Source organism: Peromyscus eremicus, chromosome 9 (genome assembly GCF_949786415.1).
Source record: "Peromyscus eremicus chromosome 9, PerEre_H2_v1, whole genome shotgun sequence".
NCBI classification, from domain to species: Eukaryota; Metazoa; Chordata; class Mammalia; order Rodentia; family Cricetidae; genus Peromyscus; species Peromyscus eremicus.
Genome location: NC_081425.1, coordinates 3,148,991 through 3,176,860, shown reverse-complemented (window position 1 = coordinate 3,176,860; position 27,870 = coordinate 3,148,991). Strand labels below are relative to the sequence as shown.

The window sequence follows — 27,870 nt, the reverse complement described above, 5'->3', positions numbered from 1 at the left end:
ACCATCAATCAAGTAAGTGATGGGGAGGCCTCGACATAGCCTTGACTGAGTCTCTTTGCATATGCACTTCAGGCATGATAGCATGAGGCCACCTAGAAACCCACCTAGAAACCCACCTAGAAACCCTTTGGCAAAAGGATGAATATTAAGAATCAAAATATAATAAAAAACTCCAACATGCAAATGTTAAAAAACAACAACAAAACAACCAAGAAATGAGGAGACGGGTTCCCACCTTGTGTTTCAACGGCGTCCTTCTTCTTCGTGCTCCCTTTAGTCGAGTTATCGCAGCTGACGTGGAAGAAGGTGAACAGCAGATGGTGCTTCTCATGTAGCTGGGTTGGCAGTTCTATCTTGATCTGCAAAGGCAGAAGAACAAAGTTCCTAACATCCCACAACAGCAAATGTTCCCAGGGGAGGCAGGTGCACGCCACCCAACTCAAATGTAGACGCCTGTTCCCCAAACCCTTCCTAGGATTAAACGTAGACACACCCAAGCTGTTAATGACGCCAAGGAGAGATGGATTCTGAACACACTGACTAGAAACCGGGGAAGGGGTGATGTCTCTTTCAGGCATAAGCAAACGGGAAAACAGGCACCACAATGCAAACCACACAGCTGTCGGCATGAGAACCAGGGGCTGAACATTTCTTCACACACAGCGGTTTCACTGAACTACAGTTGACCGTGGACAACAGGGCTTTCAACTCTATGGGTCTCAGATATGAAGACTTTTGTTTACTTTTGGTTTTTGGCACTAAGAATTAAATCTAGCACCTCACATATACCAAGCACACACTTTCTCACTGTGCCACATCATGATCCTATGCAGAATCTGGGTTTTTGTTTGTTTTATTTTATTTATTTATTTATTTTTGGTTGGGAGGGAGATTTGCAGTCACTTGTAAAATTCATACACAAACCACTTTACCTAAAATGTCAAAAAATTGAGTATTCATGAGTATATAAAATATATATAGGTAAAAGTGATACTTGGGGGGCTATCTATGTGTGACATGCAGTACATGTGGGTGGTATATGCACACATGTAGGCATAAGTACATACCCAAAGTGCAAGGAGGCAACAGGAGGAAGGTGTTTAGTACTCTTCCCAGTTCCCTTGAGACATGGTATCTCCTTGAGCCTGAGGTAGGCTGGCATCAGCACACGCCAGGGGTCCTCTTATCTCGACCTTCCCCCACCTCTGAGATTATAGACGCATGCGTGGCCATGCTCAACTTTTTATACTGGGGCTGAGGATTTGAACTCGGGTCCTCCTGCTTCTGGAGCAAGCGCTTACCTATTCAGCCATCTCCTAGTGCCAATGTGCTACCATAAAAATCTATACTTACCAATTATTGAGGTAAGATTTATCAAATTGTATGCATCAAACAGATGGCTGGCAACTTTCACAATCAAAACGAACGAAGCGAGAATTACTAACTCACAACTGTATGAATCAATGGTAGAACATACTGTAAGTAATTTAAAAGCCGCCTCCTCCTGATCCTGCAGTGAGCTCAGTGCTGCATGAATCTGTCTAAAACGTAAGCAATTTCACTTTCCTACAAACTGAACATGGCAATAAAAAGTGATCTCTCTTGGTTCTCACGTACTTTTCACCATATGTAGACTATACAACATAAAGAATTTGTTAACTGATTGCTGTGTTATTGATAAGCCTCTTCCGGCCAACATCAGGGTATTAAGTAAGTTCTGTATAAATCAAAAGTCACATATGAATTTTAGATCACTTCAAGAGCATGCCACCCCCGTGACTCTAGCAGCTCAAGAGTGAACCATTCCATAGGAGAAAATCCACCAATAAACAGGATGATTCTTAGGTTCAACAGTCCTATGTTCAAGGATAAACTTGGTTTTTGTTTTATTTTTTAAAATCTAATCATCCTCCAAAGTTTTCCCCTCCTTCCACTCCTCCCTTTCTCTTCAGGAAAGAGCAGGCCTCCCAGGGATATCAACTCAAGGATGAATTTGAAGAGCGCTGCTAGAATATTAACTATGGCACTAAAGGTGCAATTAAGAATTTTCTTTTATTAATTTGTAATTTGTGGTTTTATTTATATCAACAAAGATGTTAAATAGAAAAATCACGTAAAACAAACACCAATTCTGCTGTGATTTCAGCAGGGAATGCTGCTTTTCTTGCACTCTGCTGTAACTAGCAAAAAGTTTCATGTTTCTCTTAAGACTGGTGAAATTGTGTCATTCTTTGAAAACACCATTACCTCATCATAGAATTCTGGGTTTTGTTGATGGTGTAGAACCGCAGCAAGGGCACTTCTAGTGAACACTGGGCCACCAGGTCTGCCGTAAATGCACTAAAAGGAGGAACAGGAAAAACCAACACTGGGTTTCAGGTGACGGAGTGAGAAATTGGTTAGATGTGTTATAGAGCAAGAGGCTTCTCAGGCTGTGTCCATCTGTGAGAGCCCAGGTCTTCGAGCCTTTAACTCTGGGGTCCTGGGAAACCAGACCTTCCCCAGCCTGTGGCCCACCCCTTCCATTTTTCCATGCAAACATTTGTATTTGTCTAAATTAAAATGAATACATTTAAAAAAAGCTTATTCAATACCTTCCATTTCAGGCAGTCTTCTTTCCATGACAGTGTCTGTCAGTAAACTGTAAATTTCTTTTCTCCTCTCCCACCCACTTTCTCCCTTCCCTCTCTTGTTCCCTCCCTTTGTGCCAGGGTCTCACAGCCCACGCGGGCCTGGAACTCCCTGTGTGGCCAGAAGTTCTCCAGCCTGCACTGTTGGAGTGTGGCTGTTACTGGCTTGTGCTGCCATGCCTCCCTTTATGAGGTGCTGAGACAGAACCCAGAGCTCCGAGTGTGCTAGGCAGGCGCTCCATCAACCCCAACCTAAACTCAACTATCTTGAGAGTAACTAGTTCTGTCTGGACATTTGTCTCCCTCTCTGGGAAAGTCATTTTAACATTGTAAAGAATTTAGGCTCTGGAGCTGGACTGCTTGGATTTAAAACTCAGTTCTACTAAAGTATGTAGCACTGAGCCATTCAAAGTCTGTGCATTAATCTTAGAAGCTAGAAATTTTTGAAAGGTCTGTTTGATAATCGGAAGGGTTAAAGTAGGCATGCCACGGTGCCAGGGAACATCATCAGTCAACTTTGCCTCCGACAACAGACAACATTGCTGCTATTCTGTAATAGCTAATTAATGAAGATCCCGTGGTTGATCATGACCTCTACCTTCACACTCATTTACAGCATGACTCTTCACACCTAGACAATGTCTGATGCATGGTGGGTATTTAGTACATCCTTACTGAATCATGCACACATAAGAGACCCCACTCCAACAAGAACAGCAAAACATACAGTCCTAAAATTAGGACCAAGAATCAACCTGCACATTCTATGACATTTAGCATAGGCCATTATATAGTATAATACCATATAGTTTGAGCTTGTGTTAAAATTAAAATGTGCCAATCTTTAATATATATATTAAATGTATGTACATATATATATTAAAAAACAAACCTTCAGAGGTTGAGAATCTTCTTCATCGGAATCTTTGAACTCAATGCAAATAGCAATATTTCTGGCCTGCAGTAGTATGCAAGAGAAAAAGATGTAAGAGAAAAAAAAAGGCAACAAAACGCAGCATATATACACATTTATAAAAGAAACTAAAAGCTAAGTCGTAAAGGAGATGCGTATGTCTGTGCACTCACCTTAGCAAAAGACTTCTGACTGTCATATTTCAAGTACTTCGGGTAAACGTAAAGGTGATTGCTATAGACAGTATAAGGCTGGGTGTGTCTGGGTATACAGGGCACAAATTCCTCTACTTCAAAAGTGAGCGGAGATTTACTGCAGGCTTCGAACTGCCTCATGGGAATGTATGATGAATTCAGATAATCTGAAAAGAAATCCCAAATAGTACAGAGCAGAGGAAAAGCCAACTAAACAACACTGTGGGCTGCTTATTACACAGAACTGAACACTTACTGGGGGAGTCAGAGGAGACGTTATCAATCGTGATGTCTAGATTGCCCAAAATCACTGGGAGTTTGGCCATCTTCTCAGGTCTACAAACAAAAGAGGAAATCAAGTATTATGAGGGAGGTTAACTGTGAAGTCTAAATTCTCAAGTGGCTTTTTCAGGAAAAGGAAATAACAATATATATAATAACACCAGTTGCAAAAATCACATTTCTACTTTGTAGCAACCACACGGAAAATATTAAAAACAGGTAAAAATATGGCACTTCACTTAGTCCAACATTTGCACAATATTATCATTTTGGAATGTCATCAATACAACAATGTGCTAAGTCTTCAAAGCCAGTGTTTTGTAGTGCACACCGGGGCTCAGACTCTTTCCAGGATTTGAAGTGCTCCTCAGCCCAATGCCATAGGTAACCACACAGGTCAGGATACGGAACATTACCAAATAGTTACGATGATACAATATCACCACATAGTTACAATGAAAGCCCCCTTCTCCTCAGTCTCACCACGGAGACACCAGGCTTGTTTGGAATGATCTGCATTTAGAACCAGAAGCCACATCAATGCTGGGCATGGAGTAGACGATCAATGAAACTCGTTTGTCATTCATCTGACTTCCTCTAATAAAGAGTCTCCCATTGTCACTGAGAAGAGCTGCTACTGTTGTCAAAGAAACCAACACAGTCATGTGACACCAGGCCCCCTTCCCGACAGGTGACAAAATTCCCTTCTCTGAAGTATTTGCTCACCAAGAGTCCAGGAAAATGTTCCTCTTTCAACCATCTACAGCTACCACACAGTCTTTTTTTTTTTCTTTTTAAATTTGGTGTGTGTGTGTGTGTGTGTGTGTGTGTGTGTGTGTGTGTGTGCGTGCGGGCGCGCGCGCCCTTGGAGGTCAAAGGCACCAGATCTCCTGGAACTTGAGTTATAGGTGGTTGTGAGTTGCCTGATGTAGGTGCTGGGAATCAAACTTAAATCCTCTGGAAAACTAGTATGTGCTTTACACGTTGGGACATCAGAATAGGACTTATTTTTGTTCTGATAAAATTTCATCTTTTTATGTTTGACCTGTTCATAGTTGACTCCTCCTGAATCCAGGTCTAGTCTCTGATCTTCCTAAGAGCTTCATGTCATGAAGATACTTGACCAGCATAGTATATGTTCGTAACCATCACTGGTCACGTGATAGAATACTGCCAAGAACATGTTCTTAAATCCTCCATTTCCACGTGGTAACTAACGACTCCAACAATCGAACAGCTGCTCACTCACATCCCTGAGTCACTCATGGGGTGACACATGTAACCACGGCAAACACACTGTGCCAAGGGCGTTGTACTCCTCTGTGGCACCAGCTTAGCCAATCAATTTAGAAGAGATGTGGTCAAGGTGACCGGCTCAACATGACATGGCCGGTCCTGGAACAGATGCTGTCACACGGCTCTTCATAACCCACCAATTCCTTTCACAGCATTGCCAAGGAACATCCAAGCTCAGTGTCTGTGTTGATTAGAGGTTTGTCAACTTGACACAAGCTTGGGTTGAATGGGAAGAGGGACCCTCAACTGAGAAAATGCTCCCATCAGATTGGCCTGTAGGCAAGTCTATGGAGCATTCTCTTGATTAATGACTGCTGTGGGAGGACCCAGCACATGGGATGATACAACCTCAGGGCAGGCGGTCCTGGGTTATATAAGAGAGCAAACTGAGCAAGCCATGAGGAACAAGCCAGTAAACAGAATTCACTCATGGCACCTGCTTCCCTTCTTGCCCTGGCTTCCCTCCATGGACCGCGACACGGTAGTGTAAGCCAACTGAACCCTTTCCTCTCCAGGTTGCATTTGATCATGTCTTTATCGCAGCAACAGAGAGCAGACAAACCCAGGAGCCAGCAGATTCAGCATCTGGTGCATTCCCCACCCCCAGCTTTTAGGACTCCTCTGGCACCGGCACCTACTGAGTAGCCTCACAGGAAACCCTTCCGCCTCTCTTAGAAAAACCATTCACTCAAAGCTCTAGATTCTTCCTCCACTATGATCAAAGACTCTGGGATACTCCCATCTCGGCTTGGTGTATCCCCGTCTGTCAGGGACTCTCATTTCTACTCTTCTTTCTGTTTGTGCTTGAGTGTAACTGGGACTCACTGACATCCCCAGAGATGAAATGGTTAGGAAGGCACTATTACCCCACACTCGGCTTTCAGCTGGAAAGAGTTCAGACCAAGAGAACTCCAACTGAGCTAGCCACGCCCTGTACTATGCCTAGGTTCCCACTGTGTGAGATGTTTTGAGTGCCCAGCTTTAGGGGTGGTACCTCTCCCAGGAGCCTCACCACTGGGCACTCCCTCAGTGACATCACCCACAAAAACTCTTCAGTGAAAAATCAGTCCCCAGGTGTGAACTTTGTCTCTACAGTTCTCTTGGCACACAGGCCTTCCTCTACCTGTTCATGTGAACAACTTAGTGCAACATCCTACAAGAGTAAGTCCTCAGCCGAAGCTGCGAAGTTGTATTTATTCTCTTCTATAAATCAGAAATACTGTTTATGACAAATAATACTTTCAAATGTAGGTGCCCAAGAGTAGTGTGCTTCACCACTTCCACTAACAAATGGCATCTTCACCCTTTTTAAAATCTCCAACACCAGGGGAGCAGTGGTGGTGCACGCCTTTAATCCCAGCATTCAGGAGGCAGAGACAGGTAAACCTCTGTGAGTTTGAGGTCAGCCTGGTCTACAGAGTGAGTTCCAGGACAGCCAGAGCTGTTACACAGAGGAACCCTGTCTCAAAAAACGAAACAAAACAAAAAATCCACATCATCCATAGATTTCTTTCCGGGATAGATTTCAAGTGAATGAACGAATTTTAGTTCAATAATTTTCACTGGAAATTTCTCCATCTTGTATTGAGTATTTGTGACCCCCAACTATATGTGGGAATGACTTCTGAGAGACGCTGTTTGAAGCCTGACTGTACAAATTCACCCACCAGGTAACCGAGATATCCATGCTTTGAGATTACTTAACTGTGTTCTCATTCTGCTCACACGGCAGACTCAGCCTGTTTACAACTGACTTTTAAGAAAAAGAAAACCATCAATCTCACGCCCCACGAACACAGTAAACTGAACCCACAGATTTGATCATGTCCGCTGTTTCTCCTCTGTGACCCAGAACAATGTATGTGTGTGAGATATGATAAGTACACGTAAGACCACTATTTGAAAGTCTCACTCACCTCTCCATATAAAAATGAGAGCCAAGCCAGGCAGTGGTGGTACATACCTTTAATTCTAGCCGGGAGGCAGAGGCAGGTGGATTTCTATGCATTTGAGGCCAACCTGGTCTACAAAGCACGTTCAGAGAAATCTTGTCTCGAAAATCAAACAAACAAAAAAAGGCAAACAAAAAAGAAAGCCAACATGTGGGCATAAGTTGAGACTATCTGCTTGAGGCTTTGTGTGCTGTTCTGAGACTCCTGTGAAAGATTAAGACAGGACAGACAGGAAGACGGCCATGGGAAGGCAAAGGCAGGGAGACTGGAATGATGTACAAGCCAAGGAAAGCCCTAGTCTGGGAGGTGTGGTCATATTAACATTTCTTTAAGCTTTTAGCCTTTCCACATACAAAGTGACCTGGTTTGCAGTAGTTGCAGAAACCCCAGGGAATGGATACCCCCAGTAATATGTGCAAAGCATGTGCAAAGCATTTAAACCAAGGACTGCTTAGGTAAGGATTACGTAAATTGTCTTCTCCCACATTTGTTTCAGTACCAGGAGAGTTGATTAATCTTGCAAGTCAGAAACCTGGCGATTGTTTCTCTTTGGTGACGCCTTCTTCCCCACTATAAGGCCCAGTGGGCCGGTAACTCGGTTAGCCCACCTCTCCTGACTTCCTCCTGCAAGGGCTCTGCTGTGACCTTTCCAGCTGACAGTGTTCCCTCAGGTTGTACCCTTCCTGCCTATGCTTACCTCTACCCTTTGTCTTACCACACCACCAAAACATCCAGCAAGAATTCCAATCAATCAGAACAGTTTGTTCCTTCTCTTGGCCTCTAGGAAATGCTCTGTCCACATCCACTCCCCATCTGCCCCTCATGAGCTCTGAATGACATAATTTATATGACTGTTCCCACCTCCCCCTCCCCACCATGAGAACTTCTCATGTGTGGAAACAACCAACAACTTAAAACTCACTTCCGGAAGTCTGCGAGTAGCTTGAGCATGTCGTCGTTTGAAAGCTTATTGCTGTCTTGCCGATAGATGGCAGAAAATCTGGCATTTTTGTCCAGGTTTCCAGATGTATCCTTGAACAATGTCCTGAAACAGTGAAACAACATTCAAGACACAATTTTCCAAAGAGCAAAATAAAGAGAATTCTGGTCTCTGCACACAGACTAATCTTGATTCCATTGGTGGAGGCCAACAGAAATCTCATTATCCCCAAATGCAGCAAGTATTAACGAGGACAACCACAACTAACTCAATTACACAGAGAACAGTTCCAGCCAAAAGCTTGTACTGAGAAAACAACATACACATTCACACGGGAAAGAAGAAAGGAACAGGGATAGAGGCCACTGTGGGACTCCCCAGATGCACCGTCCCAGCTGGAGGCACACGGCCAGGGCCTGGACTCTCCCCCAGCAAACCTCCAGTCCACCCTGCTGGGTCCAGCAGCTGGTCTCTGGCCCACATCTTTCCTCTCTGTGCCTTTGCTAAATGCATTTTCAGATTTGGTGATTATTTATTCTTGATTTCATCTCTTTGACTCAGGATAATAAACTCAATAGGTAGGCCTACTTGTCGGTCAGTCTATTTGTCCATCAGTCTATCCCAAGTATAAAAGGCGTTCTCCCTTACCTTGCTGCCCAAGCAAACGGCATTCTGTACTGTCCTAGTCTTTGGCATGCCTGTTTGGCATTCTTCAGCACCTTCTGAGCAACCTGGAACACACCAGAACAGAGCTTTGAAATACTCTGGCACAGGGGACTTGAGACCAGAGCAGCTACGATCGAATGATCATTAAACAAGCCCTCCCCATACCACCAGATGCACACAAACGCACTTCTTACAGCAGTGACAGATAGGGCTGGCTTCAAACCCAGTATGGACTTCTTTATTTAATGTACCCCTGGCAGTGACTCTCAAAACTACAGAGTATTGTTTCCAAGATGCACATAAACCGTACCAGTCTTTGCCAGCAACAAGCAGGCTACTCTCTGCCAGCCTCTTTCCTCTCACAGACTTCATTTCTTTTTGACTAAGGGCTAATTGTGAGCCACTGAGTATACTAATATTTGGTATTCGTGCCCAAATATCTATCTACCAGAAGTTAAAGGAAAGCACTAATGAACAATCTAAGCTTTCCAAGCTCCTAATGCGCACCAACTTGTACAGATTCCCACAATCCAGGCAACGCCATAATTAGGTACCGGCTTAAATTAGACACTGCCCTTCATTGTTACAGTTTTGCTTTATACACAAACACTATCACTTCCTCACCATCAGGTTTGGCTTGTTCTAGGTTGATGGAACACAATAAGCGTATTGGATTTTGGCCAATGACATGTGTGTAGAGTGGTTCTGTTACCCACTCAGTTGTCCCACATATCCTTGTCCTGTGATAGTGCTCTGTTTCAAAGTGTGACTGACCAGAAGAGTCAAGAGGGGACCTGAGTGTCTTTTGTGTGTGTAGGAAGGAGCTTGGAGGTCATTTATGTTACTTGAGTGCATCCAAGTCAAACCAGTTTTAGGAAAACTGCTCACACCTGAAAGCCAGAGTTTTCTTCCGAGTGGCAGAGTTAAAGGAGCCCCGGAGGCTGCCGTAACCACTCTGGTCAGGACTATACCCTGACAGGCCCTCCAATGATCTGCGAGCACCATCAAGTGTGAGAAACAATCAACAGAGCAAGAGACGCCCATCTGAAGGTCCACAAAAGCCTCTGTGTGACCCTAGGAGCTCTCCTTCCCTCACCTTAAAAACGGAGAGTGTGGGTGACAATACTCATGGTCCCTTGTCACTATAAAACCCTGTGGTCCTTCCACAGTCACATCTTCGTTCAAACAGATGACAAGAAACTGCCTGTGCAGCCCTTTCTTTTTAGTGGGGTATGTCTACCCATCCCTGAGAGATTTATAGCAGGATCTAGAGGTGTGCGGTCCTTGAACAAAGACAACCAATTCTTCCTCCCAGAGTTGATTTTAATTATGTTCAGATTCAAGATTTTCAGTCAGGTGCCACCTATAATGGCAGCACTAGGAGACAGAAGCCGGAGGATCTCAAGTTTAAGGCCCGTCCTAGACACATAGTAAGATCCCGTCTCAAGCAAATCATTAAGGGAAAGAATGCTTGCCTAGCACACCCAAGGCCCTGGATCTTACTTCAAGCAACACAAAAAAAAACCCTAAAAAGATTCAAGCAGCAATGAGCAAGTGCATTGTGGAGCAAAATTAATGCTAAACACAAGGCTTTAGTAGATTTGTCTTCAATGGAAATCAAACAAGGACACAGAGAGAACATGCATGTGAGAGCAGGGGTTGAGTGCCTTCTCCTTGGAAGCCCTTCCCCGGCCTGCAAAACGAAGATTTGTCCCAGGTGATGTTCTAGATGACTTGTGTACATCTTGGGAAAAAGGAAGACACAACGTTGATTGGCAGAACAAAATAATATCACCGTGCCAAGTCTATAAGAACCTCTCCAGGTATGAGATGGCTAAACCTTGATCCCTGTTTTAATGAGATGCTGTGGCAGTGACGAGGAAGGAACACACCCCCAAGGGATGCTGGGAAGCAGGTAGAGAAAAGGACAGCTCATCTTAATGTGTTTGCTGTGTACCAACATGGCTGCCGAATCTCAGCTCATGCATATGGCCGGCAGACACAGCAATGTTGACGAGCACGTGCACCTTGGAAGTATGTTCTGTCAGTGCGGCCTTATATGAAGTCACCATTGACTCATCAAAATAAAAGACTAGAAAGACTTCTCATCTAATATTTTGCAGACTCGGCTTGGAACAATAAGATGTCTTCTTCTCTCCAGGAAACAAACTTGATTCAACTTTTATCAGCCAAAAAGCTTAGTGTTTGAAGATGCCTGATGAACGGGCTTTTACTTGATGGGAGCTGAACTCAAATATCTCACATGCTGTTTGGGATATGTGGTGTTCTCAGCACTGTGTGCTCCATGGCCTGTTTATCTGTACCCTGGCCCTGTGAGGAAGGCAGGCTGGGCAACATTATCCTATGCCCACATGTGGGACATTGGGGCCTATAGAGGTGAGGTATATCAGAAGTACCCCGGCTACCTTGGCACTCTGCGTCCAGGCCTCCTTAATCCATGAACGTGTTCTTTAACACCATCCTATATATCCTGGAAGCTGTGCCTAGGATCTTTAGGTGGCCACAAGGATGAAGTTTTGGAATCTTGAGTCAATCTGGTAAACCTCTGTTTGAGCTCTGGAATGTCTGCTCATACTAGATCGGCTGACCAGTCCTTAATACACCGAGGCCCTCCCTCAAATGACCAGCTAAAATATCAAACCAAACTCAAACCCCTGAAAACAGTTAAAACTGGTGAAGACAGGAGCACTCAACCGCTTACTCTAACCTAAAGGAAAGGTGTGTGAGCGCCACAGTCAATTGTCCTTGGCCACTCCAACCGTAGGACAGTAAGAAAAAAACTAAAGATTTGTAGGTCTCCATTTTCTAAGTTTTTAAACTCCGTAACTTCTGACCTACAAACCAGAATCCAACAGGCACACCAACAACACAATAAACACTGGTTGACTACAGTACGTGTGCTTTTAAATGACACAGAGTTTAGTATCAAGTGGATAATTCCTTTGAAAACTAAATTTTAAGATGTCAGAATAGACCAGCAAAATGATGTATTTCATTTACACACGAGAATACTTTCATTAAGAATTGGACACACAGCCAGCCAGTGGTGGCACACGCCTTTAATCCCAGCACTTGGAAGTCAGAGGCAGGTGGATCTCTGTGAGTTCAAGGCCAGCCTGGTCTACAGAGCAAGTTCCAGGACAGCAAGGGTTACGCAGAGAAACCCTCTCTTGAAAAAAAGAGAAAGAATTGGACACAGGAGGAAGAATTTAGTGACAGAACATACGCTTGGCATGTGCCAGCACCCGGGCTCAGCTCTGTGTGACAAACCAGGAACATGAATTAAATGGAGAATACACATGTAACTGTTTTTTCATGTGTGGTATGCATCATGTCTGTATGCCTGTCTGCATGTGTGTGTAGAGATTGTATACATGTTTAAGGAGGACTGAGGTTGATGTCAGGCATCTTCACTGATGGCTGCCACTTTGTGAAGAGCTAGCTCTCACTTGAACTGAGAGCCCGTTGATTCTGGCCACACTACCTAGCCAGTTTGCCTTGGAGATGCTGTCTCTGCCTCATGAGTGCTGTGACCACAGGTGGGACATTTATGTGGGTACTGGGGAGCAGAACTCCAGTCCTCAGCCGACATAGCAAGTGCCTCACGGATGGGGCCACCCCCACCCCCCAAATCCATCTATGCACTTTGGACTGTCAACAAGTGCGGTTTACCTCTGACCTCATAGTTGTTTACACTTTAGCATAAAAGTCATCTCTTCGGCTGTTACTCTGTAATAATCACGAAGCACGAAAGGCGTTCATACCTTAGACGAGTCTGAGCTTTTCATATATGGCTCAGCACAATGCGTGATGCTTCCTTGGAGGACCTTCTCAATTCTGGCCACAAGAAATATATCTGGATGAGGACACGTGACTGAAAATATTCCCTGGGGAGACAAATGGCTCTCTTCAGTCAGCAGACTCCCAGATGACTGAAAGACATCCCTTGACCCCAAAGCTGCAAAGGACAGTGAGACAGTCCAACCAGCGAGAGACTGGGGCCAAACATCTCAGGTGCTCCTCAGTCCACCATCTGCTCAGAGAGTCTCTCGGTGGAGAAGGCAAGCAGGAAAAGGCTTAAGGAAATGAATGAGAGCCCCAAACCACTTCTCCCTCGGTTTACCTTCACTATGTAATTACATACGCTGCCCTACAATTAACCATCTAAACTGCCCCGCTGGTGCATGACAAAGTCTCACTGGAGCAGTTTTTACCATACTGAATAGCATGTGCAAAGAGAAGGCTGAGTGGTGTGAACGCTCCCCACCTGCTTCGGATACTGCATGGCTGCGGCATGAAGGGCATCCTCGAAGGCAGGTGGGCTCTGGCCGCCGTTCATCAGAGCTGGGGATGTGGGAGCCAGCATCTGCCGCACTGAGAAATGATTCAGGTCCACGTGGAAGTCAGCGGAAATCTTTCGGTTGTATTTTATGTCAAACAGGGACAGGGTGACAAAGAAAGGCTCGACCTGAACAGTAACATCAACATAACACCACCATCATCAAGACAGTCCAGACAGCTGCGGGGAAACGCTGCTATGCAAGGAGAGCGAGCAGCCCCGTTTATGACATCTCCTTGAACGATTACTAGACTTTTGTTCCTTGTCACACGCAGTTAGGCAATAAAGCATATTAAGAAACAGCACTGTTACTACCCCTTCGTGAGCCTCACTAGTTAATGCACACTCTCCAGCTGATCTCCTTGGAGCATCTAACATGAAATCCATGTCCTGAACATGCAGTTTAAATCTGCCTTCTTACCCTTGCCCACAAACCCATCCCCATGCCATCCACACCCCAGTGTGAGCCCTGCCCCTCTCTGGGGTGAGGTCTCCACATCCAGGCTACAGTATAAAGGGAAACCTGTGACACCTGAAATTGATCAACATTTAAAAAGGAAGACATTTAGTCTTTAAACATTATTTTGAAATTTGTGGCCAATTTTATTAGAATTTAAATGAAAAACCCTAGGGCGATCAAGCTGTCAATCTCAGTGGCCACCCAGGGAAGAAGAATGGAGGACAGAAGAGGAAAAACCGCTCTGCCTTTTTAAGCCAGCGTGGAGGTCAGATACACGGTGGACAAGCAGTGACGTGATAGAGAGGGGCTTTTTGAGAAAGGGGTAGGAAAGCCCAAAGGATCGGACAAAGCACTCAGGTTCTGGCCAGCATGTGAGAGAAAAATATTAAAAAGGTGTGTGTGTAGAAGTCACACCTTCCTAAAATTTGGTAAGGTGGGCAGATTCAGCTGAACCTCATGGATGCCTGGCTTATGTAGGGACTGTGCTGGGAGGTGAGAATTAAGGGAAGGAAAAATACAGTATTATTAAAGGGCAAATAATTCCACCTCTCTCTTTAGTATGGCTTAAGGTGAGCCTGCCTTCCTCAGCTGGTCCATCAGCTGACCCACTCAGCTGGAGTATCAGGTCATCCAGGCTAGAGTCTGTGCCCTTGACCAGGGGGACCTTATATAACTTTATTACATTCTCCCCTCTAAAGACCAAGTGCTGGGGGACAGGAGCAGACTCTGGTCCCTAATTTGTTTCCTGTGTGTTTTAGGATGGCTTTTTTAAAAACCTGTATTTTTCAAGTGGAAAATTACATTTGTAGTGGGTCCTTCCTCGTTTTCAGCGACACAGCACTGCAGATTGAAAGACAAATCATTGCACTTGACGAGGATCCTTTTCCCAAACTTTTCTTCAAATGGCTTCACTTCTGGCTCAGCGGATGAGAAGTCAAGTTTCTTTAAAATGAAAATGTGGATATATAAACACATAGTGCTCCCATTAGAAATCCCATCATGCGTGTTCTCACATAAAACTGCCTAAAACATGGAAAAGCTCTATACACTCATCCATAATAGTGCTGCGCGACATTGTGAAGTCACATATTTAATAGACATGTGCTGATATCATGACAGTCATGTAAGTGATGATATGTCTGCTTGATGGAAAACTATGCAGGAATTTATACTATAAACAATCTAAACACCCATTAACATGTGTAAGGACACATAAAATACATTATATATGTATATATACATACACACACATACGTGTATACATACAGACACGTACACTCAATAATAAGAAGGAAATTCAGGGCCGGACGTGGTGGCACACTTGTAAACCCAGAACCAGGGAGGCAGAGGCGGGCAGATCTCGGTGAGTTTGAGGTTCGTCTGGTCTACATAGCAAGTTTCAGGCCAGTCAGGGCTGTATAGTCAGAAGTGGTCTTTAAAAAAAACCCAGGAAATTCTGAATCAATGAAATGGCCCAGCAGGTAAAGTGTGTGCCATATCAGCCCGACCGCCTGAGTGTGAGCCGAGAGCTCATGGTGGACAGAGAAGCTAGTCCTGAAGCTGTGCTCTGACCCCACACGTAGCTGAGGTTTCAGAGCACATGCACTGTCCCAACAAATAATAGCAATCCATCATAAAGGAAAGCCATGGATGGAGCTTGGAAACACGGAAGTAAAAGAAGACACAAAAGACAAATTCTGTACCATTCCACATTGATGAGTTGTTATCCATAAAGACTAAAAGTGAAACCGAGGTCACTGGGGGCTTAGGGACAGTCAGGGATCAGGAACCGTTATTTAAAGAGTTTCAGTTTGTAAAGATGAAAACATTAAAATATTCTAGAAACGGATGGTGTCATGGCTCCATAGAGAATATATTTATTACTTTTTAAAAAATTTTAACTTTTTAAAGTTTGAATTATATATTTTCAGATGGCTCAAATGTAAGGTTTGCATGCATGTTACCACAGTAAACAAAGTGTGTAAACAGGAGGTCAGTGAAGAAACTTAGAAAAAGGCTATTATTAAAGCTAAGTGGGAGAGTCTATTAAAAGGGAGAGCTAACTGAATGGGTGAGACAATTAATTGGCTTGATCTGTTTGGGAGGCATCCAGGCAGTGGGACTGGGTCCTGTGCTCATTGCATGAGTCGGCTGTTTGAAACCTGGGGCCTATGCAGGATCACTTGGCTCGGCCTGGGAGGAGGGGACTGGACCTGCCTGGACTGAGTCCACCAGGTTGATCTCAGTCCTTGGGGAAGGCTTTGCCCTGGAGGAGGTGGGAATGGGGAGTGGGCTGGGGGGAAGGTGAGAGGGGCGGGAGGGGGGAGAACAAGGAAATCCGTGGCTGATATGTAGAATTGAATTGTATTGTAAAATAAAAATTAAAAAAATTTTAAAAAAAGAAAAAAAAGGGAGAGCTAAGTCTATTAAAAGGACCACACATGACGGGGGAGGCATTAGGGGAAATGTAGCAGAACCTTGTCCCTTTTCGGCAGCTCTAAGCTACACTCAATATCACGGGCCCTGAAGGCCTTTGTCACACCGTGTTTGGACTTTGCTGGGACACAGATGTGGGCTGCACACACTCCCAGTTTTCTCTCAGGGATTAAAGCTAGCTGAGAAGTATTATTGCCTCCCAGGTGTCTACAGTGCTGTGTGCCACACTCTAACGGTTAAGGGGTACTTTATATGATTAGCGTGGACCTGAAGATTCAGACTGGTGCCTTCTGGGAATCTGGCTAAACACTGCTCTCAATATCCAACAATACACTGAATATTAAACATTCATGAATTTTATATTTTAAATATTAAATTAGCTCTTACCTGGGCATCTGGGTCCAAGTAAAAAAGCTTCACTCTGCTCTCACTTTTCAGTTTGATTTCTGCTTCTCTGGTGCTCTGTGGACAAAATAATTTATTTGTGAACAAAATCCTTTGTCCCCACCTCAGAGGCATTAGAATGTGTCTGAAAGCTGCCTGTGGCAGTTTAAATGAGAAGGACCCCATAAGGCTTGTATATTCGAACGCTTCATCCCCAGTTGGTGGAATCCTTTGGGAGGGGTAGGATAGTTGAAGGAGTTGTGTCATTTGGGGTCGGTTCTGAGGTTTCAAAAGCCCATACTGTTCATTCCAAGCTAGTTTTTCCTCTCTCCGCCTTGAGCGTGTGGACTAAGATGTAGGCTCTCAGCGGCTGCTCCAGCCCAGGCCTGCCTACCTGCTGGCATGCTCCCCACCAGTGCCCATGGATTCTACCCCTCTGAAACTGTAATCAAGCCCCTAATAAACTCTTCCTCTACAATTTGTCTTGATCATGTCTTCACAACAGTGGGAAAGTAAATAAGACACAGACCCATCGGAACATGCAAGCTACTCGACAACCCTGTTTGGTCTCTGGGAGGCAGGGGCATGCCATCCAAGAGGTGTGCACTGTGGCATGGGCAGCACAGGCTGTAATGCTGTGGGAGAGACAGCATAGCACAGGAACCCCGGGAGGCTCAAAGTGGGGTACAGCTGCACTTGTGAGGTTTTCAACTGGAATCTTCCAGTATTGGCCATGGATATGAGCTGCAGACCTGGAGAACATCAGCATGCAGGCAAGGATGGAAGTCTTGGAAGTGGATTCCTCAGAGAGAGTGTGGGGTGAGTTTTAGCAGAGCACCAGGGGCTTCAAAACTGAAGGGACAGACAGAAGAGAAGCCACAAAAGGATACAGACACGTGGTGGCAGGATGGAGACAGAGAGGCAGGATCTGGAGGGGGCGTGTGAAAGAGGCACCTGAACATTCACAAGATCAAGTCACCTTTAACCTCCTATTTACCAGTCCCATAGTGCATCCTTTTAGGCAGTCATAGATATTCAACTCTTCATTTTTACAGATAAATATGGAGTTCTGATTATAACGTCCTCTTCTCCAGGAGTCACCTCTCTGCCCTAGACAAGGGGGCAGTGACAGCCACAGTGAAGAAGTTGACTGTCTTCTTTGTGGATGGCTAAGTGACATCTACTATTGTATTTCTAACCTAACCCAATGGGAAATTAAGAATCTTACTAATTTTTCAGTCATTAAGTTGTTATAATAGGTCCTTGGATATGACTCAAATTCTCATGACTATACTTAACCAGTGGCCTACTTGTAAATGAAATGACATTCATAACTAGCTCTGCAAGCCAACTTGCCTCCCTACCTGGCCTTTTAATTTCTAAGTAAAAAGAATGCACTAGATGAAGTAGAACCCCAAACAGCAAATAAACATATGAAAACAAAAAAAAATACAAACAATGAGCAGGAAAAGATATATTGAAGCAGAATAAAATAGTCTTTAAAACAAACAAACAAACAAACAAACAAAAAAAACTTTGGACCAGGCAGTGGTGGTGGTGCACGCCTTTAATCCCAGAACTCAGGAGGCAGAGCCAGGTGGATCTCTGTGTTTGAAGCCAGCCTGGTCTACAGAGTGAGCTCCAGGACAGGCACCAAAACTACACAAAGAAACCCTGTCTCAAAAAAACAAAACAAAACAAAACAAAAAAAACAAAAAAAAAAAGAAAGAAAGAAAGAAAGAAAAAACCAAACAAACCTTTGGGAACAAGGCAGAGAAATAGGAATATAAACTGTTATACTCTTTAAGGCCAAGAAACTGGAAATATTTAAAACATCAAAACACAATAACCTTTGACCTAGAAATCCCAGCTTGGGCAAGTCCTCCTGAAATAAGAGCTTACAGATTCTATGTCATGATGCTTACTATATGATTTATAGAAGCTGAAAACTGAAAATCACCTAAACATTCCTAAAAGACATGGCTGAATAAAGTATACATATCCACCAATTAACTATTACACCCTTGACTTGCGTGTGCTCCATTATAAACTTACTCTGCAGAGAGACCACCTCTTCTGCTGACCCAGAGAGACAGCCATGAACTGTGTTTAGGTGGTAGAAAAACTGTCAAAATGACAGGCAAATCATGAGATTCTTCTAGGAAATAACTAAAAACCTTATCCATGTATGTATACATTTTATTTGCACCCAGTTTGGTGAGAGCAATTGGAGTAAGTTAACTATTGGAGTTGTCAGGAAGATGAGGGTGATCATGAAGAAAAAAGATTAACTTTTTTGCACAACATTGGGTAGTTTTACTTACAAGAAGCATAAAAGTAAAATTTTAATTAGTGTTTAGTAAAGATACTTATAACATGCACTTTCATTGCCTAAGTGCCCACAAAAATATAGCTGTTAAAAAAAATTATCCCAAGACTATGTAATTGAGCAGGTTTCAGGGTGGCAGGAAGCAGTCCTGTTCTGAAAACAGCCTGTGGTCGGTCAGTGCATGGTGAGGCTGTAGGAAGCTTCTTCCCAACAGCCGTTGCTCCATCCTGGCATGGCCTGTTTTCTATTTTAGGTTCAGTAGACAGAAGAATGTGAGGAAAATGGACAAGAGCAGAGCGACCCTCCCTAGAAACTGCCACCCGCACACAAGTCAGAGAAGTGGACTCAGCCAAAACAAAGACATTTCCCATCTCATGAGCAAACACTAAAGTCAGCCACAAATGACACACCTTTCCTATGTTTCCTTCATCGTCAGTATGAAAGGACCAAACATTCAAGAGCTTCCAGGAAAGATAGTGATGTATCTCAAGTTTATTTGTGAGAAATTTGAAGTGAAAAGTCTATGGCCAAGTTTATTTTATTTCAAAGGTACAGGGAAAACATTGTGTTGACTGCTGAGTCATTTAGACAGAATGAGATAAAACAAATTTGGCAAAATCCCCTAAGGTTAGAATATATAACTCTTTAAAAAAATTTTATGTGTATGTGTGGTTTGCCTGTACGCATATCTGTGAACCATGTGCAGACCTGGTACCCATGAAGACCAGAAACGGTATCAGATCCCGTGGAACTGGAGATACAGATGGTTGTGAGCCACCATATAGGTACTAGGAATGGAAACAAGGTACTCTAGAAGAGCAGCTGGTGCTTTTAACCACTGAGCCATCTCTCCAGCCTCTAGATTATTTACTTCTTAATTAAAGGGATATCACAACACATACTCACTACATTATGATATTTATCCCCAAAGGACTAACATTTCACCTCAAGGCATAAAGCCAGGTTAGGGCATTCTAGAATTAGGAAGCTTAGCAGTGGAATGACTGCCAAACCACAGCCAATTCCTCGGAGTAATAATGGCATAGTTTTCTGGCTTGGGACTTAGGGAAGGAAGTGTTTGTTACAGACTTGGCTTTAGAACTCTTATAAAAATGTGGCCAGGAAACCACATGGGTTCCCACAAGTCCTCTTGAACATGGCCCCTATGCCTTACTCAGTCTCAGGGAGACTACAGACTTGCAGACATCACACTGCCCTATGTTCCACTATGGAAGATTTACCTGGATACGAAAATCCATTGACTTAGAAATAAAATGATAAAAAAATCAGTTCTAGAGTCACATGAAACTGCTTTTCTTTCAGAATACAAGGCAACAAAGTGTGAGCTACTGTTTGCACACACACACACACACACACACACACACACACACACACACCCCACAGATGGAAAATACATTAAGAGAGAGTGTGGGGTTTCTCTTCATATTACCGTTACACAAGAAGGTAATACACACCCTCCAGTGTCACCTAACATCATGGCAAGCAGAGGAAGGAATGCCCTGAGTTCTCAGAAGAAACCAATTTGCTGGTTCATATAGGCTTTTTAAAATATAAATACTTGTAAGACTGATGCTATGAATTTTGTTATATTTACAATAAAAACAGTTTGGTTCCATGCTGGACAGATTCCTCCTGGTTCCTCCTGGAAAAGATTAAGTTTTTGGGGAAATATAGCATGTCCCTAATATGAAAATAGTAAAGATATCCAGCACTCCAAGTATAAGCAAACACTCCAGGAACTTATAAATCCAAGTCCCTAATATTCCAGAATGAAACATCAGTTATTTTGTACTAAAACAACTTCCCGTCAGACATATCCTGTTTGGCTAAGTCTCAGTCACAGTGGAAAACAAAAGCCAGAGCAACAGGAAGAGTGAGGCAAATACAAGCCATGCAGAGAGAACTCGGCCGGGAAGCAACAGCTCCAGCTACCTTCTGCCTTGCCCTGTTGATCCAGGCATCCTCCAATCTGTACTGTGGCTGAGCCTCCCATCAATCCCTTCTGCTTTCCTGACCTCTTCATCCTCTGAGTAAACTCCCCTTCTCTCCCTGCATCCCTCCCACCCCACTCCATACACAATTCATCTGACTCTGTAACCATGGAAATTCATTCCTCAAAAACAGGATGTCCATTTGCTAGCGAGTTCTCATACTCCCTTAATGAGTACAAATGAGCCACATCCCAGGCTCACTAGCAGGACTAACACCCAGGCTGACCATGAAGGGACCAGGCACAGGCATCCCCACTAAGAGCCTGGCCCCTCACACATCACATCTCTGAGTAGGCCACCAGAACAGGTGTACAGGTGACTGACAGAGCCACACTTCCAATAGTCTTCATGGTAGTACCCTGGGAGAAAGACAATACATTTTTCCCCTTTTCCTTTGAAAATTTACGTTGGCCAGGTAGCAGGAGAAGAAAAGACTAAAATTCTTATACAACTTCATAGGGGAAAAACTGGATTTCTTGTTGGTTTTGTCCTGTTATGCTTTGCTTAAGATAGGCTCTTGCTATGACCCAAGCTGACCTTAAACTTGCATCCTTCCTGTTCCAGCCTCCCCAGGAGTATGTGCCACCATGCCTGGCTTAAAAATACAGATGTTGCCGGGCGGTGGTGGCGCACGCCTTTGATCCCAGCACTCAGGAGGCAGAGTCAGGCGGATCTCTGTGAGTTCGAGGCCAGCCTGGTCTACAAAGCGAGTTCCAGGAAAGGCACAAAGCTACACAGAGAAACCCTGTCTCGAAAAACCAAAAAAAAAAAAAAAAAAAAAAAACCAAAAAAAAAAAAAAAAACAAAAACAAAAACAAAAAAATACAGATGTTAAATAACCAATTCTGGACTCAATAACATGAACTTCATCTTAGGTAGCCATTCTGTTCACTGAGTAAGCCTAAAGTTCTTTCTGATTTCTAGATTGCATTATTGTGCTGTTTAAAAAAAACTAAAAAATCAAACAAATCAAACAAGTTCAAGCATGTTGTTGTGGGAACCTCTGAGCACTCAGAAACAGGATGCATGCATGGGTGTCAACTGATACCCAGATTGCCTGACAGGACTGGGCGAGGGGTATAGCTCAGTGATAGAGTACTGGTCTACCATATGCAAGGCCTTGGGTTTCAGCAAAACACACACACACACACACACACACACACACACACACACACACACACACACACACGGGACTAGCATGAAAATAAACACAGAAGCCAGAACTCCTCCAGGCTGGGCACAGGTTACAACGGGAGTTCTAAAGTTAGCTTTAATGGGCAGGTGCTAAAAGGATTCTGTGGAAACAGCTAAGTCCTGAAGAAAAACAATACTCTAAAGGTCCCAGCCAGGAAGGAGATTTATATTTGAGAACAACCATGTCATCTAGGAAGAAAGGTCAATGCTGAATGCCAGCCTATTTGCAATCCTATACAGACACACCATGTTTCTATTATAGTGTTTAACATGTGGGTGTGTACAGTCACCATTATAACACAAAGACTATAGAGGGGCAGTGAAGACAAAGACATCACTCTCTGTTTAAAAAGAATCATGCACAGATGCACACATGGGAGATCAGGACAAGGATATTCATTGTAGCATTGTTCAGAATAAGAAAAATGGAAATAGACCAAGAGTTAAAGTGTTTATACAGTGCAATAAAAATGACTGACCAGATCTGTACCCAAAACAAGGTTAAATGTGGTATTATTGAACACCAGTGCAAAATAAACATATGAGCACACAAAATCACCACCCAGTGTCTTTATGGTAAATGTGTTTGTAAAAACACAAAACAAAATGGAGGTAAAATGCATCACAGTGGATGCTCAAGGTGGGTGCTGTGGCGCAGAGGAGAATGAGAGCAAAGGCAGTGTTTAAAAGAACTGCCAATGGTCACTGAAGTTATATATTTAAAAACAGATATGCTAATGAGGTAATATAGTGGCACAGGGTTCTGGGCGGTGGTGACATTGTTGTTTTGTGTTTCTTTGTGCTTTTCAGTAACTCTGGGGTTTTTCAAAATTACAAAATGCATGAAGAACCTGGCTTTGTTGTTGTTTTCTTGTATTTTGTTTGTTTTGGGTGACCCAGGAACACATTCTGTAACTTCAGCAGCTCCTCTTTAGTAAGTGACAAAATTACCACAATCCATAATCATCCTCTGAGGAACTGTGGCTATTAATTTGAGTAAGACAGGGTGCCCAAATGTGCTGGCTCCTTGACACAACGTAGGTCATCTGAGAAAAAGGAGCCTCAGTGGAGACAATGCCCCCACCAGATTGGACTGTGGGCTAGCCTGTGGTACATTTTCTTGAATGGAATGGGAGGGCCCAGCTCACTTTGGACAGTGCTACCCTGGGCTGGTGGTCCTGGGTGCCATAAGAAAGAGACTGAGCAAGCCATGAGAATACCAGTAAGCAGCACCCCTCCATGTCCTCTGCTTCAGTTCCTGCCTCCAGTTTGCTGCACTGAGTTCCTGCCCTGACTTCTTCCCTCAGTGATGGACTGTGACCTAAGAGTTGTAAGCTGAAATAAACCTTTCCTTCCCCAAGCTGTTTTTTGGTCATAGTGTTTTTCACAGAAATAGAAACATTAATTAAGACACCAATGAACATAATTTAAGTGAGAGGAGCCTGAGTAAGAGAGAATACTAGCTATATATAGGAATATATTTTGGTTAATTCTTCAATATTTGTGCTGACATATTAAATACAATGGTGGCATCTTAAAAATAGCAATATACTTTGTAAGGCATTTTCTGGAAAACAAACTGAAATGTCCCTAGTGTGTAATAATTGCCATCCCCTCACATTCACATCAGGAAGCAGACAGAGACAATCACACTATCAGTGTTATTATTATAAGAGAGCCATGAAATGAGAAACATTTAGCATTCAGTCAAGAGTGGGAATATTAGGATGACCTCACCTTGGCAAGTTCAGGCAGGTAGCTATCCAAACTGGAACCGGAACCTTCCAGTTTGCTTTGTTCATCATCTAAATGGCAAAAAAGATCTACTGAGTCATGTGTAGTTGAAGCTTCTTATTTAATATGAGCAAAGAAACCCAAACGTAGTGGTTCTCAAGTCTGAAAGAACAATCCAAACAGCTCAGGGCTTTGGAATGAACTGATGGCCAAGCCTAGCAGGGAAAGTGGTACCACTCAAGACCTTGTATAGCTAAGATTCCCCATCCTAAATTTCTCCCCCACACTAGAACATATGTTAGCTGTATGGAACATCCTTCATATCCACCTCCCCAACACTAGAACTCATGTTAGCTGTGTGTAACATCCTTCACAGCTTCCCCCACCCACTAAAACTTATGTTAGCTGTGTGCAACATCCTTCATATCCACCTCCCCAACACTAGAACTCATGTTAGCTGTGTGCAACATCCTTCACAGACCTCCCCCCTCCCGCGCACACACACTAGAACTTAGGTTAGCTGTGTGCAACATTCTTCACAGCCGCACCCAATCAGAAGCTTTGGATGGATCAAGGAAATAGTATTTTGGCTCTTTTCAAACTCTCAGGTAATTTGGGGAACAACCAGAGTTGTTCACTTATGGGCTTGAAGTACAATATGAACATACATTGAAAACACAGCTGATTCCCTGTAATTTAGAGTCAGGTTACTGTCCATCTTTATCTTGAAAATCTCAAAAGGTAATACCAACAACAGCAGTAACTTTCTTTAAAGACAGATTCCATGCCAATGGCTAGAGCTACACTTTTAAGCTTACTCATTCCATCGGTAATTTTAAATTACCTCCACTACACACACACACACACACACACACACACACACACACACACACACACACAATTTTTATTTTCTCTTAAAGACAGGCTGTCATGTAGCCCAGGCTAGACTTGAACGTACTAGTAGTCAAGGACGACCTTAAACTTCTGATCCTCCTGCCTCGATCTCCTAAATGTTAGGATTGCAGGTGTGTACTACCACACAAGGTTTATGCAGTACTGGGAACCTAAGGTTTCATACATGAAAGGCAAGAACTCTACCAGCTGAGCTACATCCCTAGCTCTTATTTCCATTTTCAAGTAAAAACCAAGACTCAGAAAACATAAGTAGTTTGTCCACGGTCACATAGCTAAAAGTGATATTCTTGGGACTCACATCCAGGCCTGCCTCCCCACACCATGGTTGTTCACATGCCACACAAACATCGTCAAAGTATTAATACTTTTTGTTTGTTTTGTTTTTGAGACAGTAGCTCACTATGTAGCTCCAGTTAACCTGCAACTCCCTAGACAGTTGGCTGCCACCTCAAAACCTGTGCCTCTTACCTTTGTTCCCCCACAGGTTGGAATTACAGGTAATCCTCATACCTGGCTTCAGGGAAGTAAAATCTAATACAATAAAAATCTTTGTTGACAGATTCTTTGAAAATGGCTCCCATCTTCCCCACTTCTCATGGACCTACCCACCTTCATGAGAGTCCCCATTTCGCTTTTCTTGCATTGCAGCTTCAAAGTTGAGCTGGAGGATCTTGTTGAGAACCGTGACCCACTCCTCCATCTCCACCTCACTGTCTGCTGCCAGAAGGTAACTGCTTTTGTCCTGCATCTTGAGCTCAAAAGCAAAGCGCCTGACTCGGTTGTTCTGTGATGGAAACAGGTGAAAGAGACACATTGGGAAGTAGCTCAGGATAATCTGCCCTATTTGCTAATGGTGCCATCTTCTCAGCTCTCCGATACTACTTTAAAACTGCAAACTCCTCCCTATGTGCCCTCATCATAGTCCACCTTCTCCACCTTTAACCTTCCCATTTGATTAATTACCTATTTTTTTAAACTAAAATATTTTTAGTTTATGTATATGAGTGCTTTGTCTGTGGTATCTATGTATACTATGTGTGTGGCTTGTCCCAGAGGAGGTCAGAAGAGAACACCAGATCCCCTGGAACTGGAGTTACAGATGGTTGTGAGCCACCATATACATGACGGGAATTGAACCTGGGTTCTCTGCAAAAACAGTACATGCTGGGACTGGAGAGGTGGCTCAGTGATTAAGAACATTTGCTGTTTTCTCTCTCTCTTTTTTAATTTTAAGGTTTATTTTTATTATTTTTGATTATATTTCCATGTGTGTATGTGCATGTGAGTACAGGTGCTCATGGAGGCCAGAGACATCAGATCTCCTGGAGCTGGAGTTATAGACACTTATGAGCCAGTTGACATGGGTGCTGGGAACCAAACTTGTGCTCTTAACCACTGAGCCATCTTTTAGGCCTCATTACCTTTCTTCTCTATTTAATTTATGTATTACTTGTCCCCTGCAATGGCATAGAAATCCCTCAAGGACAGAGGTTATCCATTCTCTTTATTTAATGTTACATCCATGATCTTTAAAGCAATGTCTGGCACACAGTGGGCATTTGAAAAATAGCTGAATTTATGAAATCTCACATGTAAATGTTATATTCAATTACTTAAAAAAAAATCGAGTTGTGTTCCACCATTTGCCTTTCTAAAAGCTAACTACTACCTACCAATCAGTTCAGCTTACTTCCCTGGAACTTTTCCATCATTTATTAATCCTAAAAGTATGTGGACTCTTTGTCTCCAGTCCATGGGATGGAAGATAAGTAAGTGTAGACCAAGGTTAGTCCATCTCAGTGCTGCTCACATTCGAGTCCATCATTCTTTTCACAAGGGACTATTCTATGTACTGTACTATGTTTGGCAGCATCCCGGTCTCCACCTATCACATGTCAGTGGGACAGCTATGAGTCAAAAACATCTCCAGACACCAACAAATATATCCTAGAGGCAAACATTCCAGGCTAACCACACTAGACAGAGATTCATCTCTGAAGAACATAGTCCACACAGGCTGAAGGGGGAGGTGTCACAATCTCCCTCTGACTGCTGAGCAGGCAGAATGTCTCGACACCCAACTATCTGCAGTTCAAGGATGCTTCACAGTGTAGTGCCCAGGCACAAGGTGACCTAAGGTCCAGTGTTTTTGCAGCACAGTTTTTAGAAGCCTGAAGCTAAATGCTTCTTTGGGTAAGGCCATACGAACCACTGTACACAGATTGTCTTCCATGGGCTCAGTAATGGCCACCTCAGGTCTCACTTAAATGCAAAGGTAGTAATTGAGAAGGAGTGAAAGCTGGGAATGAAGGAGTTTTCTCTGTGTATTGGGGAATCACCTATTCCTCAAACACACAAAAGTCAAGTAAAAGCACTAGGCCTTGAGTCTAAGTGATCCTTTCAGAGAGTCATTTTCTTCATCTGCAGTACAAGTCTAATGGACCAACTCCTGTGGCTTTAAAATACTATTACGGTTTAAGACTAGAGTTCTCTTTCAGGTCTACCTGGAAACTTTCCCCTTAGTCATTTCTTTTCATTCATAGCAGTAATCAGCTATTATTTCAAATAACATCTGTAGCATGAATCTTAACAGTTCTGGCCAATTTCTCAGCTGGTCTTGTTTCCTCAGACTGGAAGCCTCTGTGTCCTCATATCCGAATGGCCCTCAGCTGAACTGCTGCTAGAAGCCTAAAAGCTTAACCAGCCAAATGCTTCTAGTTTCTGGTCCTCACACCTTATATGCCTTTCTGCTTTCTACTACCACTCCCTGGGATTAAAGGTGTGTGTCACCATGCCTGGCCATTTCCAATGTGGCCTTGAACTCACAGAGATCCAGAGGGATTTCTACCTCTGGAGTGCTAGGATTAAAGGTGTGAGTGCCACCATTTTCTAGCCTTTGTATCTAGTGGCTGTTCTGTCTCTGACCCCAGATAAGTTTATTAGGGTGCACAATATTTTGGGGAACACAATACCACCACAAACATCCAAAGAGGGGTGGGGCCAACAGAGGGGTGTGGGAGGGACATGAGAGGGTAAGGAAATGTGTTAGCATACCATATATATTCATATGAAGATCTCCTTATGGGGGTGGGGGCCAACAGAGGGGTGTGATAGGATATATACTTATATGCAGATCTCCTTAAGGAACACAGTACCATGAACAGTAAATACAC

The 27,870-nt window shown here is 43.5% G+C and overlaps 1 protein-coding gene across 6 annotated transcripts in view; it reads right to left on the bottom strand.

The window, feature by feature from the left end:
* The window catches only part of Dock9 (dedicator of cytokinesis 9), a 264,437-nt gene that overhangs the window by 88,182 nt on the left and 148,385 nt on the right, over window positions 1-27,870 (bottom strand). For all 6 annotated transcript variants that reach the window (XM_059273181.1, XM_059273185.1, XM_059273183.1 and 3 more), the window contains exons 8-20: window positions 25,307-25,481; window positions 23,786-23,853; window positions 16,517-16,591; window positions 14,495-14,635; window positions 13,162-13,362; window positions 12,659-12,781; window positions 8,856-8,938; window positions 8,190-8,312; window positions 3,994-4,073; window positions 3,717-3,904; window positions 3,523-3,588; window positions 2,248-2,340; window positions 236-359 (exon numbers count right to left, since the gene is read on the bottom strand). In XM_059273181.1, coding sequence (XP_059129164.1) covers window positions 236-359; window positions 2,248-2,340; window positions 3,523-3,588; window positions 3,717-3,904; window positions 3,994-4,073; window positions 8,190-8,312; window positions 8,856-8,938; window positions 12,659-12,781; window positions 13,162-13,362; window positions 14,495-14,635; window positions 16,517-16,591; window positions 23,786-23,853; window positions 25,307-25,481 — 1,540 coding nt within the window. The remainder of the gene's footprint in view (window positions 1-235; window positions 360-2,247; window positions 2,341-3,522; window positions 3,589-3,716; window positions 3,905-3,993; window positions 4,074-8,189; window positions 8,313-8,855; window positions 8,939-12,658; window positions 12,782-13,161; window positions 13,363-14,494; window positions 14,636-16,516; window positions 16,592-23,785; window positions 23,854-25,306; window positions 25,482-27,870) is intronic.